This window comes from Marmota marmota, unplaced genomic scaffold, assembly GCF_001458135.2.
Source record: "Marmota marmota marmota unplaced genomic scaffold, marMar, whole genome shotgun sequence".
In the NCBI taxonomy this organism is placed as follows: Eukaryota; Metazoa; Chordata; class Mammalia; order Rodentia; family Sciuridae; genus Marmota; species Marmota marmota.
Genome location: NW_026000229.1, coordinates 37,155,318 through 37,170,277, shown reverse-complemented (window position 1 = coordinate 37,170,277; position 14,960 = coordinate 37,155,318). Strand labels below are relative to the sequence as shown.

General features: G+C 36.8%; 1 protein-coding gene across 3 annotated transcripts in view; it reads left to right on the top strand.

Moving 5' to 3' along the window:
* The window catches only part of Chp1 (calcineurin like EF-hand protein 1), a 47,280-nt gene that overhangs the window by 23,123 nt on the left and 9,197 nt on the right, over positions 1-14,960 (top strand). For all 3 annotated transcript variants that reach the window (XM_048793172.1, XM_015480804.2, XM_015480805.1), the window contains 2 exons: positions 2,115-2,195; positions 7,571-7,698. In XM_048793172.1, the coding sequence (XP_048649129.1) occupies positions 2,115-2,195; positions 7,571-7,698 (209 nt within the window). The remainder of the gene's footprint in view (positions 1-2,114; positions 2,196-7,570; positions 7,699-14,960) is intronic.

The window sequence follows — 14,960 nt, the reverse complement described above, 5'->3', positions numbered from 1 at the left end:
CTCATGCATGCTAAGTACATGCTCTACCTCAGCCCCTCTGCTTTTCTTTACCCTTCATGACATAGATTTTTTTTTTTTTCTTTTTGATACTGGAAATTGAACTCAGGGGTGGGGTGCACTAAGCAACATCCCCAACCTTTTTTTGTATTTTATTTAGAGACAGCGTCTTTCTGAGTTGCTTAGGGCCTTGCTAAGTTGCTGAAGTTGGCTTTCAACTCAAAATCCTGCCTCAGCTTCCTGAGCTGCTGGGATTATAGGTGTGCAACACTGCACCTGGCAACATTGCTATTCTTGAAGAGTGCAGCACAAATATGTTTTATACAACTATGAATTTTGGCACAGGATGTCATTTGAAGAAGGTTTATATATATATATATTCCGAGACTTTTAAAAAATTTTCTTTTTATTTGTAGATGGACACAGTATCTTTATTTATTTATTTTTATGTCGTGCCAAGGATCGAACCCAGTGCCTCACACATGCGAGGCAAGTGTTCTACCACTGAGCTACAACCCCAGAACCTAAAGAAGGTTTTTAGAAGTGACTATTAAGAACTTGAAATAGTTATGGTGGCATACATCTGTAGTCACGACTGCATGGAGGCTGAGATGGGATCATTACTTGAGTCCACGTTTGAAGGAAGCCTGGGTAACATAGTGAGACTCCATTTCACCACCACCAACAAAAAAAAAGTTATTTATTTAAAAAAATGTCTGTTGAGATCTGGGATTGTAGCTCAGTGGTAGACTGTTTGCCTAGCATATATGAGGCACTGGATTTGATTCTCAGCACTATAAATAAATAAATAAATAAATATTTTTTATATAAATATGTATATATATATTTATAATAAATAACTAAAATACACACACACACACACACACACATAAATGTCTGTTGAACATGTTTTGAGAGAGCAACTTTCTTTCAAAAAGTTTAACATGGGAGCCAGATGTGGTGGCTCTCAAGTCAGGAGGATCATAAGTTCAAAGCCAGTCTCAGCAACTAAGCAAAGCAACTTAGTAAGACCCTGTCTCAAAATAAAAAATTAAAAGGGGTAGGGGTGTGGTTAAGCACCCCTGAGTGCAAGCCCTGTTAACCCCCCGCACACAAAAAAGTTTAACATGGGAAAGTAATGTGTTTTTTTTTTTTTTTTAAAGCACATACTTTGACTTACAGGGTTGGATTCAAATCACATTTCTGCTACTTAGTAGTTGTGTCAAGGGCAAATTACTTTATCCCAACTGATTCAGTTTCCTCAGCCCTAAAAGGGTATAGATAAAGCATTGGCATGAAGAAATGAGATACTGTATATAAACAAAGTTAGAGCAGTACAGGATGTATATGTGGTGAATGGTAACTACTAATATTCATTGAACACAACTTCCCAGTTATGTGAGGATGACTGCTCTTGTCATGTTCAATGGTCAAATACTTCTCTAGCTCTAGTATAAAAGGAGATGGAGGAAAATCTAGAAATATGGAAATCATTTGGTTGTCACATTCTTTCCTTGAATGTAAATATCGTCTAAGAATTCCTTGTATTTAGTAGGTGCTTGAGATTATTAAAAAGTATTTTTAGTTATAGATGGACACAATACCCTTATTTTATTTATTTTTTTATGTGATGTTGAAGATCGAACCTAGTGCTTCACATGTGCTAGGGTAAACGCTCTACCACTGAGCCACAACCACAGCCTGGTGCTTGAGATCTTACCAGGATGTAGCAGCTCCTCAAAAGTTAAAAAAAAAAAAAAAAAAAAAAAAAAAAGCTTTTCCCCCACATTTAAATTCTAAGTACAGAATGGCAGTTTTCAAGGAATCATTTACTAAGGAACAGCTTAGTATTTCCTTGTCAGATGGTTTGTTGACGTAACCTGTGTGTGTGCTGAATTCACTGGAATGTGGCATAGTCAAATATGGCTTCTTTTACCCCTGAGTTGATGCAAGAAATATTTGGCAGCTATTAAAGTGCTATTCTTTGCAGTTATTTGGTATAATTTGCCCCCAAAATAAATTCCAAGAGGTAATATTCTTCTTAGGTTGTACCCTGTTTCAGATGTAAGGAGTTCTAAGGGCCATTGATCTCTAACCCAAGGTGATTCTTTTGGCAGCCGTGAAGATTTCCAGAGGATTCCAGAACTTGCCATCAACCCATTGGGGGACCGGATCATTAATGCCTTCTTTCCAGAGGGGTGAGTTGGGGCAGCTGTTGGATCTCCTTCCTTTGGCTGTCTTAAACTAAATTAATTACTGAGTTGGAATAATGATATTATTTGAGTTATCTCAGACATAATCCCCTGATTATGTTGGGCATTCCTAATTTTACCATATCTAAATCATCTCTTCTGTTCTATCTTCCTCCCTCTCTCTCTTTTATTTTAAATTTGGTAGCGCTGAGAATTGAACTCAAGACCACACAAATGCCAGGCAAGCACTCTACCACTGAGCCACATCCCCAGCCTTGTCTCCTCCCTCTTTTAAACTTAAATATATATGTAAGCCTATCTTCAAAATTCTTAGATTACAGACTGGGAATATGACTCAGGAGTAGACTGTTTATCCGGCATATATTAGGCCTTGGGTTTGATCCCTAGCACCACAAAGCAAACAAAGTCTTAGATTAATCTCTGTTTATCACTATTGTAAAATTGGACTTTAAAGATATTTTATTTGAGAGCTGGATTGTGGCTCAGCGGGAGAGCACTTGCCTAGAAATGCGAGACCCTGGGTTCCATCCCCAGCACCACATCAAAATAAATAAATGAAATAAAGGTATTGTGTCCAACTACAATTAAAAAATAAATATTAAAAAGTATTTGAAATAATTTCAAATTTACAGAAAAGTTGCAAAATTTAAAATATTACAAAGAATTCCTGCATCTCTGACTCACATGCATATATTGATTTGTTGGTAACATTTGGCTCATTTGTGTGCTCTTTCTCTCAAAACTAGTCTATAAAAGTACTATTCAAGACTCATGTGTAGTTACATTTTTTCTAGTAGCCACATTTAAAGAGTAAGAATAAACAAGTGAACTTTGACAGTAAGCATTTGATTTAACTTAACCAACATACCCCCCAAATTATTATATTCAGTATGAAATCAGTATTAAAAATTACTGAGATATTATAAATTTTTAATATTAAAATTTGAAATCCAATGTGTAATTTATATTTATGACACATAACAAGTCAGATTAACCATGATTTATATGCTCATAGCCACTTATGACTAGTGGCTATAGTATTGGATAGTGCGGCTCATGCATGTGTTCTCCCTTGCCTTCCTATCTCTCCCCAACCTTTACCCCTTACTTGCCCCCACACACTCTTTCTTTCTCTCTCCATCTCCCTCTTTATTTCCTTTCTCTGTAAACACACATGCACGCACCTGCACACACACATGTTTACACATATACATAAGTTCTTATATAATTGTTGTCTGTATTCACATAGTTGTATTTCTAAATCATTTAAGGGTAAGTTGCATAGTCATGGCCTTTTACCTCTGAATGCCTCGGTATATGTTTGCTAATAGGAATATTCTTTTATATATTCATAGTAATTATCCATTTCTATAAAATTAACATTGATACAGTACTTTAATCTATTATTCAGTTCATTTATTTATTATCTATTTTTTTCTTAATATTAGTCATACTTCAATATTGCGCCCCTCTCCAGTTCAGGATCTAGTCCTGGTCATTTGTGGTGTCTCTTTAGCCTCCTTTAATCTGGAACATTTCTACAGCCTTTATTTTATTGTGATATGTGCTAAGGATACAGTTCTCCTCACCACATACACTTTTTCAAGCATATTACTCCTTCATTTAGGTTTGTCTAATGTAGAACTAGGCTTTTGATGTTCTTTGCTACTTAATATACTGCCTTCAGAGTGTCAAGTAAATATTTTTTGATTCAGTTAAGAACTTTTCATGACAAAAATTGTATCATAAAACTTGTCTTAAGTAATCTCCTAAACAGTGTTTTCTTGGTTCCATGTGAGTTGTTTGTATGACCCAAAATGCTGTAGCGTGCCAGTTCTTAATAATGGAATTGTCAGTGGGGACACAATCAGATAAAATGCTGGAGAGGAAATTTTAGAGCTTTCAATTGAGAGTAAAGAAATTTGCTAAATGAGATTGTGGGTTGGCCATTTAGTAAATTGGAGTGACAGAGAGGGAAGGCTGGTTCAGTTGTAGTCAGAAACTGAATCAGACTAAAACCTACTCTCTTAGGTTCATGTTAACCCTGAGCAATCTCATACCCTCCCTCAGTTTTTTCTTTCTTTCTCCCTATATTACCCTGTTTATTTCAGATGATTTTTATGCTGAATTCTTCCATTTATCTACTTCTCCTTTTAATGCTGGTGGAGCACTGAATCCTGTTCAAAAATAATGTTCACAAATATGCTTTGTACTTCAGCCTTTTGTGTGTATGTGTGTGGTAGGAGGAATTGAACCCATTGCATATGTTAGACAAACACTCTACCACATTCCCTGCCCTATACCCAAACCTTTTGCAATGAAAACTAAAACCAGTAGTTATTTTGTGCCAGCTTTTTTCCAGAAAACAACTTTTTCCTTTAGTCAACATTGATTACTTGAAGAAGCAGCTTGTGGAAAGCTGTTTTGTAAGGCTGAACCACATTTTCTTTGACCGTGGTTATCACCTATTGTCTTCTTTACCAGTCTATTGCGAAGGAATCTAGTCAGGGTGCAGATGAGGAAGCAGTGTAATCTATGGCCTGCATGTCACAATCAAGGATCTTGGCAGGCTACACTTCTGCTTCTTGTTTTTTTTTTTGCACCAGGGATCGAACCCAGGAACACTTAGCCACTGAGCCACAAACCCAGCCCTTTTCCTCTTTTTTTCAATATATTTTATTTAGAGACAGGGTCTCTCTAAGTTGCTTAGGGCCTTGCTAAATTGCTGAGGGTAGCTTTGAACTTGTGATCCTCCTATCTTAGCCTCCTGAGCCTCTGAGATTATAGGCATGCACCACCATGCCCGGCTGCTTCTTGCTTTAATTAGAAATAGATATTTGGCTTTTGGGCTTTTATTTCTCCTGTGGTCTTATGGAGGTAGAGTTTCCTTTTTTTATTATGATTTTTAATATTGAGATTTGATAATAGACCATTGGTATTTAGTTTTTTGTTAGAAATGATGCTAGTAATATGTGTTCTCATTATTCAGTTTGTTCTGGCATGACTTGAATCCTATTCCATATTCCTTTATTCCTCAGATCTTGATCATATTTTTGAGCAGTTATTGCTATGTTAGCAGTATAGCTACCAGGAAGAACTAAAGGTCATTCTTTCAAGTACAGTGGGCTCATGAGCTAGTCTTTGAACTCTACTGTTAGAAGACCTCCGAACTGGTGTGGTATGGTGGCACATGCCTGTAATTTCAGTTGCTTGGGAGGCTTAGGCAGGAAGATCATGAGTTCAAAGCCTTAGCAACTTAGTGAGATCCTGTCTTTAAATAAAATACAAAAAATTGGGATTGGCTCAGTGGTGAAGCCTCCCTGGGTTCATTCTCTCGTACAAAAAATAACAATAATAATAAGGTCTCCAAACTCTCTCTGTCTGGCACATAAGAGACTCTGTGTACCTCATCTATACAGAGGGCTACACCAAGACTGGGATTTTACTCAAGGTAGCGTCAGGAACCAGGCCGCCTGTGGTTTCTGTGACTGCCTTAGATAAATAAATCAGTCACATAAGACATTCTTTTTAATATCAGAACATTCTTCATTTGTTCAAGTTTTAAAATTATTTCTTACAGGGTAACCGATTAGCCTATGGCATGATAAAAAGATTTTCTCTAAGCTTAAGTGATGAAAAAGCTTTACACACAAAGAGATCTTTCATAGCTTATTTATGATTGCAGAAAATGAGTAGGAAAATCTATCCAGTTATGAGGGAATAAAATTATGGTAAGTCTACACAATTATTATGCAGGCATTTAAATATGTTTCAAACTGTTTATATTGATTGGAGAAATGCTTAAAATATTAAAAAATATATGAAATTATATATATAGTAGGTTCACAATTATGCAGAAAACATAGAAAAGTTAATGGAAGAAAATATATTCATATATGGGCTAGGAATGTAACTCGGTGGTAAAGCATGTGCTTGGCATGTGAGGCCCTGGGTTCTATTGCCAGTATTGAAGAAGAAAAAAAGGAAGGGAAGGATGGGAGGGAAGATTAGGGAGGGAGAAAAAGGGGGAGAGAGAGAGAGAAAGAAAGATAATATAATCATATATTATTAGACCCACAAATGGTATATTTCTTTCTACTTTTCATTTTTCTAAAATTTCAAAAAATATGTTAAATTGCTTTTATTACTAAATCAACTTTATTTTATTTTTATTTCCAATTAAGAAAATCCTTTTTATATAGTCCATGGGCCTTTTTTTTTTTTTTTTTTTTCACATTTACTAGGCCATGAATTCATAGGGAATAGGTTCCAGCAGCTCATGCTCCTTTCCATTTGTTCTCACAAAATGTGGTTCTTTGGGTGGAGCAGGCTGGTGCTTCTGCTGAACCCAGGTACCTTTCTCTTTGGCTTCCTTCTTTTTCTGATCATTTTCCTTCACATGTTTCAGGAAGCTGCCTCAGCTCTTAGAGTGCTTAATATGCTTAATACGCACATTAGTTCTCTTGGCAAGAATCTTGTCATTAACTTGCTTATTCACAACAATGCCAATAGCATGCTGAGTAACATTGTAGACTCTCCCAGTTTTGTCACGATAGCATTTGTGGGCATTCCTTTTTGAACAGTAGCCATTCTCTTAATGTCTGCATTATTAACCTTCTTGTAGATTCACATATATGTGGCCAAAGGAACAACTCCATGTTTTTCAAAAGTCCTAGAGAACATATCTCAGGTTCCAGTTCCTCTCCTCTTTCCTTTGCTTTACATTTCGTCTTTTTGGCGAATTACTGGAAGATGGTAGTTCCTGTCAAAAGGTCAACTTTATTTTAAAAGTACTTTTCCATAATATGCTTTAACTTTAAAATGTCTCTAGGTATACCTTACTGCAGGGGAGACATGGATGGTGGTTGAGTCATTGAGTTGAGATACTAATTTGCTGCTTGCTACAGAGTTCAAAGCAGTGAGTTCAAGTCCTGGTTCTCCTAATTATATAGCCCTGGAACTACTTTAAATCTTTTTTCTTTCTGGAAAATTGATATAACTAAATTCAAATTCTAACTCTTGATTAGTTATGTCCTGTTAACTCTCTTATGTTGGATTCATCACTTTATAAGCAGAAAATAACATCTACCTCACAAGGTTGGTGTGAGGCTTAAATGGAGATGTTTTTTGATCCATAAAGTATGATATATATGGAAAGAGATCCTGGTAAATGAATTTTCAGGCTAATGTAACTAAAGGTATTGCCTATATCTTGAGTTCATAAGAAATGATTACCCTGGGGCCAGGGATGTAGCTCATTGGCAGAGTGCTCATGTAGTATGTGTGAAGCTCTCAAAAAAACAAAAGTAAAACACGACCTTGATTGACATGATGTTATGTATTTCATATTTCCCAATCAGAGAGGACCAGGTAAACTTCCGTGGATTCATGAGAACTTTGGCTCATTTCCGACCCATTGAGGACAATGAAAAGAGCAAAGATGTGAATGGACCAGAACCACTCAACAGCCGAAGCAACAAACTGCACTGTAAGGAGCTAAAGTCATCTGACTTAAAATATTTGCTTTGCATTTCTTACAAATCATGTATTTACATCTTCATTCATTGAATAACATTTATAAGAGCAAACTCAGTGCTTAGACCCTGGAGCTAAACTGAGTTTGAGTCCTAGCTATACCTCTTTTTGGCCTTGGGGGTCTTGGCATATTAAGATCTTTAGGCCTGTTTCCTCTTCTGTAAAGTGTGATATTATGGGATTCTGCATGGGGTTGTTGTAAAGATTAAAGGAGTTAATAATGTATGTCAAGTATTTCAAATAGTGCTTTATATATACTAAGTACTCAGTAAGTGTTACCTGCTGTGTTGCTGTTATTATTTGTTTATGTATATGGTACTGGGGAACTAACCCAGGACTTCCCACATGCTAAGCAGGCAGTCTGTCACTGAGTTGCATCCCCAGCCCACCTGCTGCTGTTGTTATTATTATAATTCACTGACTGCCTACTGTGTGCCAGGTACTCTAGTAAGTCCTAGAGTGACAGTTGTGAGCAAGACCCATGCCCTACCTATGGGGAATAATGACAATCCTCTACCCATCATAGAATTTGATAGATACAAGATGTGAGGTAAGTTAGTGCAAGATTTAATTTTTGTTCCCATGCCTCTTGCCTCCTTTCCTTGGATACTTATAAAATTCCCTTCTGCCATTATTTATTCGTGTTATATTGCTCAATCCCTTGCAGCACTTCTCTAAGAAGTTGAAATTGAATTTCTCTTCTTTCAACACAAGTCGAAATTGAAATTATATGAAACTGATTGAACTCAAGCTTCTCTTACAAGGAAAAAAATATATATATATATAAATTACAAACTGTAATGTCACATTTATATGCATTGGAAAAAATGACACATGAGACTTAAAATTTTAGTTTGTGGCCTTTGGGCTATTTCCCCAGATCTTCCCAGGCAGAGAAGTATAAATTCACTGTCTTGATAAATGAGGTATAGAGTTTGAGAAGCACTGAAATGAATCTTTCTTATTTAGGACAGGAAAGATTTCTGAACAAAAATGGTAACATATTATTTAGCCTTTGGTAGGAGATTACATTCCCAAAAAGGTGGAAAACTTAGTACAAACAAAATCAAATACAGGAAAAAAAATAGAACTCTAATGAATTATCTTCAAATTTTTTGTACTTTGTTAATGGATTCCAATTTCTTCTCTCAAGACTAAATACTATTTGAGGCAAAAAATTGTATCTATAGTTTGATTAGCATTTTAGCATATATTTACTAAATGCTTGACTGACTTTGACATTAATATGGTAGAAAATTTTTTTTTTAATTTTTAGTTGTTGGTGAATCTTTATTTGTATGTGGTGCTGAGAATCAAACCCGGTGTGTCAGGCATGCTAGGCAAGCACACTACCACTCAGCCACAACCCCAGCCCCAATATGGTAGAAATTTTTGTTTTTTTATATCAGAGATTGAACCCAGGGTGCTTAACCACTGAGCAATATTCCCAGCCCTTTTTATTTTTTATTTTGAGCCAGTTAGGGCCTTGCTAAATTGCTGAGGCTGGCTTTGAACTTACAATCCTCCTGCCTTAGCCTCCTGAGCTGCTGGGATTGCAGGCCTGTGCCACTGCACCCAACAGATATTTTCTTGTAATGTTACAAACCAAGAGTTGATCAATAATTGAAGTGCTGGGCGAAGTGGCACACACCTGTAATCCCAGCCGATAAGGAGGCTGAGGCAGGAGGATCACGAGTTCAAAGCCAGCCTCAGCAACGGGGAAGCCCTAAGCAAGGTACTAAGCAATTCAGTGAGACCCTGTCTGTAAATAAAATACAAAATAGGGCTTTGGCTGTGGCTTAGGGGTTAAGTGCCTCTGAGTTAAATCCCTGGTTCCAAAAAAGAAAAAATCGGCTATACAAGATAATAAATAGAAGGAAATACCAATTTTAGTAGAAGCTTTAAGGAAAACATAGGCTATTTTTCCTTTCATATTCACATACTCCTTTGTCTGTGGATCCTGGGTTAAGCAATGTTCTCAGGCTGGGAATGTAGCTCAGTGGTAGAGTGAGTACTTGCTTATCATACAGCACCATAAAAAAGAAGGAAAAAAAAAAAGAAGAAGAAATGATCTACAAGAACCCTTCTGTTCTCAAACAGGGAATTATTGTTTCCTTATAGCAGCTTTTCTTTTCTTTTTTAATATTTTTAGTTGTAGATGAACACAATACCTTTATTTTATCTTTATATGTTGCTGAAGATCAAACCAGTGCCTCACAGGTGCTAGGCAAGTGCTCTACCACTGAGCCACAACCCCAGCCCCATAACAGCTTTTTTTATAGCAGCTCTAACCATACATAAGCATCTTTCTTTTTTTTTAATATGTATTTTTTTAGTTGTAGGTGGACACAATACCTTTATTTTATTTTTATGTGGTGCTGAGGATTGAACCCAGTGCTTCATGTGTGCCAGGCAAGCGCTCTATCACTGAGTCACAGCCCCCAGCTCCATAAGCATCTCTTTTTAAAAAAATTTTTTTCTTGAGTGCCAGGAGCAGTGGCACATGCCTGTAATCCCAGTGGCTTGGGAGGCTGAGGCAAAAGGATCACAAATTCAAAGCCAGCCTCAGCAATTTAGCAATGCCCTAAGCAACTTAGTGAGTCCCTTTCTCAAAATAAAAAAATTTAAAAAGGGTTGTGGAGGGGCTGGGGTTGTGGCTCAGAGGTAGAGTGCTTTCCTAGCATGCGTCAGGCTCTGGGTTCAATCTTCAGCGTCACATAAAAATAAAATAGAGTTATTGTGTCAACTTACAACTAAAACATAAGTATTTTAAAAAGGGGAGCCTGTGGATGTGGCTCAGTGGTTAAGCATTCCTAGATTTAATCCCTTGTACCAAAAAATTTTTTTAAAAAATTCTTCCTCGGACTAGGTACATGGTACATGCCTATAATCCCAGTGATTCAGCAGGCCAAGGCAGGAGGATAGCAAATTCGAGGCCAGCCTCAGCAATTTAACAGGTGCCTAGCACCTGTGAGGCACTGGTTTGATCTTCAGCAACATATAAAGCAATTTAACAAGGCCCTAAGAAACTTAGTGAGATCCTGTCTCAAAATTTAAAAATAAAAAGGACCAGGGATGTGTTTTAGTGGTAAAGCAACCCCGGGTTCAATCTTCAATACAAAAAAAAAAAAAAAAATCTCCCTTCCAGTAAGGCATAGGTGCTTATAGTCCCAGAGGCAGGAGTATTGCTGGAGCCCTGCAGTTTGAGCTCTGCCATTTTACACCAGCCCAGACAACATAACAAGACCTCATCTCAAAAAAACAAAATGAAAAAAACTTCCCTTTTTTTTTTGAACTGAAATGTCTCCCTGATCCTCATTGCATAAATTTTCTACATGATAGGCTTTTATGTATTTGGAAATAAATCTCTAAACCCAGTATTTCTTTCTTCCAGCTTTATGCCAGTTCTTTTAATATCCTCCTTATGGGGTAAAGGGGATTTTATTGGATATAGAGTTTTATTTAGATTTGCAAGTTGAAACAGTACTGGAGATTGGTTTCACAACAATATGAATATACTTAAAATTACTGAACTATAAACTTAAAAATGATAAAACATTTTATGCTTATTACCACAACAAAATAACTGTGCCCTCAAACTTCTAGTTGCTTTCTTATAAATGTGCTCTAGCATTATCTATGGGATCCAAAATGAAATATTGTTCCCAAGATGTGTTCTTATTAGCATACAGGTGGATTACAACTATTCTTTTTTATTTTTAGCATTCTTTTTTTATAATTTTTTAAATATTTATTTTTTAGTTGGACACAATATCTTTATTTATTTATTTTCATTTGGTCCTGAGGATCAAACCCAGGGCCTCACATGTGCTAGGCGAGCGCTCTACCGCTGAGCCCCAACCCCAGCCCCATTCTTTTTTTTTTAAACCTTTATTTTATTTATATATTTATTTATTTTAAAATATTTTTTAGTGTTGATGGACCTTTATTTTATTCATTTATTTATATGTGGTGCTGAGAATTGAACCCACTGCCTCACACATGCTAGGCAAGCATTCTACCACTGAGCCACAACCCCAACCCCAGATTACAATTATTCTTGTTCTAATGTTGTGCTATTGTTGCCATAGCCTGATACTTTATTGCTTTGGGGTGAGGGTAGGGGTGCTACAAGGCAGACAGGCAGCATGTGTGATGGCATCATTTTAGATTTGCCTATAGATGGTGTTTATATGTGTTGTTAGACCCAAGTGCAACACTTTGGTTTATTCCCCTACCTTTTATTTTGTTAGATTTAGTCCAGACATTTGTGGCCTGTCAAAAATCCTTTTTGGTTCTGAGTATGAGTCTTTATTTATTTATTTTCTTGTGGTGTTGGACCTTGAATCCAGAGTCTCACAAATGCTAGAGAAGAACTCTACTACTAAGCCATATCCCCAGCAACCTGAGCATTGAGTCTTTTGTATTCACTATGCCTCCGAGTTTCCACTCAACCAGAATATCAGCTATTTGATTATTACAGCTTCAATGAAAATTCATGATGAAAACAAGAAGAAGCTAAAAGAGCCCTGTATCATAATACTGGCTACTTCTTTCTTTTGTGACATAAATTCCTGTCTTTGGATTTTCTAACCTATTGTGCCATTGTATACAATAGAGTAACAAGATAGCCCTTATTAAATATCATCCTGAAATCTATTTTATTTTTATGTTTTTTTTGTACATTTTTATGTCTTTTTTGAAGATTGATCCAAGCGATACTTTACCACTTTTTATTTTTAATTTTGACACAGGATCTCTCTTAGTTGCTTAGGGCCTCACTAAATCCAAAAGACAGGAATTCGTGTCACAAAAGAAAGAAGTAGCCAGTATTATGATACAGGGCTCTTTCAGCTTCTTCTTGTTTTCATTATGACTTTTCATTGAAGCTTAATAATCAAATTTAAGGCTTGCCTTCTGCTTGAATCTCCTATTTGCTGTAATTGCAGGCCTGTGCTACTATACCTGGTCTGACATCTATTTTATATCAACAAACCCCATGGAAGAAATATGCAAAGAGAACCATATGAATGGATTTCTCTTTTGTTTTTACTTTCTTTTTGGAGAGACACGGAAGTAGGGGTCTTGTATTGCCCAGCTGAGTGTTGCTGTGGCTGAGTTGGCCTCCCAACTCCTGAGCTCAAGTGATCCTCCTGCCTCAGCCCCTTAGTAACTGGAACTATAGGCTCTTGCCACCATACCTGGTAGATTTTTAATTTTTATTTTGGAATCATTAGATTCACAGGAAATTGAAAAATATGGGTAGGAAGATTCCATATACCGTACACTCAGGTTGACTTAGCTATAACATCTTACTTAATAATCATGTAACAGGAAAATTTGGAAATTAACATTGATACATTCCGCAAGCTTATTCGCATTAGACCAAGGAAGTGTGTGTGTATAAATGAGAGAAGGGGAGAAGTTGTATGCCATTTTATCACCTATATAGCTTCATGTAACCACTTCCACATTTAAGATACAGTACCACAAGACTAACTTGTACTCCTTTATAACCACACCTTCACTCTCCCTCTCCTATCCTCAATTCTTCATTCTTGGGTCAAGTGAAGTGGTGCATACCTCTAATCCCAGTGGCTCAGGAAACTGAGGCAGGAGGATCCGGAGTTCAAAGCCAGCCTCAGCAAAGAGTAAGGTTCTAAACAACTCAATGAGACCCTATCTCTAAATGAAATACAAAATAGGGCTGGGGATGTGGCTGAGTGTCCCTGAGTTCAATCCCTGGTACCCTCCGCCCCCCCCCCCCAAAGTCCTTAATCCTTGGCAAACACTAATTTATCCCAACTCTATAGTTTGGGGGGTTGGGGGGAAGCAGACTGGGAATTTAACCAGGGGGCTCATACTACTGAGAGCTACATCCCCAGCCCTTTTTATTTTTTTATTTTGAGATAAGGTCTCACTAAGTTACTTAGAGCCTCGATAAGTTGCTGAGACTGGCTTTGAACTTGCAATCCTTTTGCTTCAGCCTCTGAGTCGCTGGGATTACAGGTGTGTGTCACCATGCCTGGCTTCTTGCATTTTTTCAATAATTCATTCCATTTTGTTGGATTTGTTTATTTCATGGTTTGGTTGTACCAATTTGTTTAGTCACTCACATATTGAAGGGCATTTTGATTGTTTCCAGTTTTGGGCTAGTACAAATAAAGCTGTTTTGAACATTCATGGTACAGTCACTTTGGGAAAGTTTGGCAGTTTATAAAGAACTACATATATATCAGGTGCAGTGGTGCATGCCTATAATTCCAGCAGCTCAAGAGGCTGAGACAGGAGCATTGGGAATTCAAAGCCAGCCTTAGCAAAAACAAGGTACTAAGCAACTCAGTAAGATCCTGTCTTTAAATATAATATAAAATAGGACTGGAGATATGACTCAATGGTAAAGTGCCCCTAAGTTCAATTCCCAATACTCTGCCGCAAAAAACACTAAATATGCAACTACCATTATCAGAAGGTACATTCCTAGGCATTTAAAAAAATTTTTTTTAGTTGTAGATGAACACAATATCTTTATTTTATTTATTTATTTTTATGTGGTGAGGAGGATTTAACCCAGTGCCTCACAAGTGCTAGGCAAGCGCTCTACCACTGAGCCATAACCTCATCCCAGCCCCCATTTCTAGGCATTTAATCCAGAGAATGAAAACTTATGATCATGCAAAAATCTGTACGTGAAAATTTATAGCAGCTTTATATATTGCTCAGCCCTAAAAAGGAATGAACTATTGATACATATAAGTATTGATACACACAATGATGACTCTCCAGAGAATTATACTAAGTAAAAAAAAAATCCTAAAAGGTTATATTTGTTTGATTGTATGTATTTAATAGTTTTGAAATGCCAAAATTTAGAAATAGTAGATTAATGGTTTTCTAATTGTGATTTTTAAAAAATTTCAGCCATTCTAATAGGTATGTAGTGGTAGTTCATTGTGGTTTTATGTGGTTTTATGTTCAACATCTTATGTGCTTGTCAAATGTCTAATCATGTCCTTTGCCCGTGCTCTAATTGAATTGTTTTTTTATATCAGAGATTGAACCCAGGGTGCTTAACCACTGAGCAATATTCCCAGCCCTTTTTATTTTTTATTTTGAGCCAGTTAGGGCCTTGCTAAATTGCTGAGGCTGGCTTTGAACTTACAATCCTCCTGCCTTAGCCTCCTGAGCTGCTGGGATTGCAGGCCTGTGCCACTG